Source organism: Lupinus angustifolius, chromosome LG03 (assembly GCF_001865875.1).
Source record: "Lupinus angustifolius cultivar Tanjil chromosome LG03, LupAngTanjil_v1.0, whole genome shotgun sequence".
NCBI lineage: Eukaryota > Viridiplantae > Streptophyta > Magnoliopsida > Fabales > Fabaceae > Lupinus > Lupinus angustifolius.
This window is the reverse complement of record NC_032011.1, coordinates 6,387,603-6,390,693: the sequence shown is the minus strand read 5'-3', so window position 1 is coordinate 6,390,693 and position 3,091 is coordinate 6,387,603. Positions and strand designations below refer to the sequence as shown.

General features: G+C 34.9%; 1 protein-coding gene across 1 annotated transcript; it reads left to right on the top strand.

Moving 5' to 3' along the window:
• LOC109342301 (uncharacterized mitochondrial protein AtMg00810-like) lies at window positions 968-1,471 on the top strand. Its single transcript, XM_019580312.1, has one exon. The coding sequence runs from the start codon at window positions 968-970 to the stop codon at window positions 1,469-1,471; it is 504 nt and encodes a 167-aa protein (XP_019435857.1).

Below are 3,091 nucleotides of genomic sequence, written 5' to 3'. Positions count from 1 at the left end.
GGTAATGTATAACAGGGATGTGTATTTCATTGAGTCAAGTTCCTAGAAGGAGGGGAATCAAGGGAAAGAATCTGATGTTCATACAATTTCCCTTGACTAGAGTGAACATGACCTTAGTGAGTCACAAGTTGAGATTGAAAATGAGGCTCACACTGAAACAACAGATACTGAATCACACACAGGAAGACCTACAAGAGCTAGACACCTACCTGCTAGATTTAGAGACTGCTTAATCTCACTTGATGACACCACCAATGATGAAGGAGAATTAGCTCAATTCACTGTTCTATTTGCTGATGCAGATCCAATCACAGTTGATGAGGCAGTGAATAGCAAAGTATGGAAAGAAGCTATGCTAGAAAAACTCAAATCAATCAACAAAAATCAGACTTGGGAGTTGGTGCAGCCACCAACTGATAAGAAACCTATTGATGTAAGATGGGTTTTTAAGACAAAAGTGAACCCTGATGGCACTACTGCAAAATATAAAGCCAGATTGGTAGCAAAGGGCTTTATGCAAAAGGAAGGGGTTGATTTCTTAGAAGTTTTCGCACCAGTTGCAAGATTAGAAACAGTTGGACTAATTGTAGCACTAGCAAGCAAAAACCAGTGGGAAATGTGGCAATTGGATGTCAAATCCGCATTTCTCAATGGTCCACTGCAAGAAAAGGTCTATGTTCATCAGTCCCCAGGATTTTTTATAGAAGAAAGTGAAGACAAGGTGTACAAACTGAGAAAACCTCTATATGGCTTGAGACAAGCACCAAGGGCTTGAAACAAAAGAATTGATACCTTCTTTCACAAAACAGGTTTCAAGAAATGTGATGTAGAACATGGTGTATATGTTAAAACCATAAACAACCATGATATCCTACTCATTTGTTTGTATGTGGGTGATTTACTCATCACTGACAACAATCTAGAAGGAATTGAAGATGTCAAGCTGAGACCAAAATCTGAATTCGAAATGACTGATATGGGGAAGTTGTCATACTTTCTTGGCATACAATTTAAACAAGTGGATGATGGAGTATTAATGCACCAAAATAACTACATTCAAGATGTATTAAACAAGTTTCACATGCTGGATTGCAATTCTACACACACACCTGCAGAAGTGAATCTGAAACTGGATAGGAGGGAACATGAACCAGAGGTAGATGGCACTCTATTCAGGAAAATGGTTGGCTGCCTTAGATTTATATGCAACACTAGGCCAAAGATTAATTACAGTGTTGGCTTGGTAAGCAGGTTCATGAGTAGTCTTAGAAAGTCACACTTAACTGCCGCTAAACGAATACTAAGGTATATGAAAGGCACAAGCAGTTTTGGAGTATTGCTCTCCAATCAATCACAGAAGGGTAATCTACAGCTATTGGCATATTCTGATTCTGATTGGTGTGGAAATTTGCTGGAAAGGAAAAGCACCATGGGATATGTATTCCTACTTGGTAACTCACCAATGTCATAGTGCTCCAAAAAGCAAGAAGTTGTGGCTCTATCAATGTGTGAAGCAAAGTATATATCAGCATGTCATGCGGCATGCCAAGCCTTGTGGCTAATTTCATTGCTTGATGAATGGAGCATTGGTTTCGAAGGAGCAATAGAGTTGAGGGTAGACAACAAGTCTGCCATAAATCTTGCTAAAAATTCAATGGCACATGGAAGAAGCAAACACATTGAAAGGAAGTATCACTTTATAAGGGATCAAGTTGAAAAAGGGAAGATTGGTTTGAAGCATTGCAAAATTGAGTTGCAAATTGCAGACATAATGACTAAATCTCTGAAAACAGAGAGGTTTAGAGAGTTGAGAAAGTTGTTGTATGTTGTGTGCTTGTAATAGATATGAATTAGGGGGGGTGTTAGCATTTTGTTAATTCCTACTATAAACAGAAAGTTGGTTTTTCTTGTTACTAACTTGTTTCTATAAATAGTATGTTCTCCCTATGTAATTCACATCTTCTCTAAACACTCAATACAAGATTCATATACATTGATTCATTCTTCTCTTTTGTAAATCTCTCATTGTTTCTTCTTGCACAATCATTCTATTCTTCATTTCTCCAACATGTTAGTGTTATATATAATAAATATGTTTCTGTTAAAGCTTTATCAGAACATTCTAAATAATTATGTTATTCATCAATTTTATTAAACAGAAAACAGAAGGTGCATCCATGTGATGTTTTTCTTTTTCTGCAAAATATAGCAAAACAAATTTGCAAGGTTCTGTTTTTTGATTGTTAGTATGATGCAGCGAAAATAATTATATTTGAGTTCTCTAAACATTTAAGAACATATTACAAAACATCATTCAGTATCGAATCAAAATTAATGGAAAACTACAAATTTTTAAACACAGTACCCTGATACCACATGTAACTTTTGTCATGGAAGTCATGTTGTAGATGGATCTTAAAAATTCATAGCCTTCACATTAATAAGAATGGTTACAAATTACTAACCTTTACCCATGGCGATACGATCCTCCATTTATTTTTTGTTTGGTGTTTTTGATTTATAGAGAAACTCTTCTATCTTCTTCCCGTTCTTACTATGCTCTTGCTTAAGTGATGGCTGATAGAGCAATCTTTTATGGGCAGAGATAAGGACAATGCTTCTAGTCCTTCTTCTTGTTAGTATAGTGCACCCATCAAGCACTATATATAGGCTCTTTCCCAAGAGTCTTAATATTTCATTGATAACTCTTCATCCAAGAGTTATGTCATTAAGCAATGAAATAATATATTCATTCATGTCACAAGAGACGAATTTCTTACATTCTCTCACTTGTCTCATGTGACAATACAATTCATTATTTTATAAACATAAAACATAATGCGCATATTCAGAATATGTTTTCCATATTCATTACATTACAAGTCATGATTAAGAACAATAACTAATAAGAGTCATGACGGTTGTCCATCCCTTATTCGATATAGTCCCTTCTATGTAGTACTATATTAGCTTTATTCTTAACATGACACATTAATAGGAATCATATAATAATGTCATTTTAGAAATAAAATTTTATTTTCAATATTGTCATTCTCACATGTGTACATAAGTGTGAAAATAAAATATTAAT

What these genes read in the sequence shown, in the direction of transcription:
- LOC109342301 (XM_019580312.1), top strand. Translation starts at nt 968, where the DNA reads ATGACTGATATGGGGAAGTTGTCATACTTTCTTGGCATACAATTTAAA.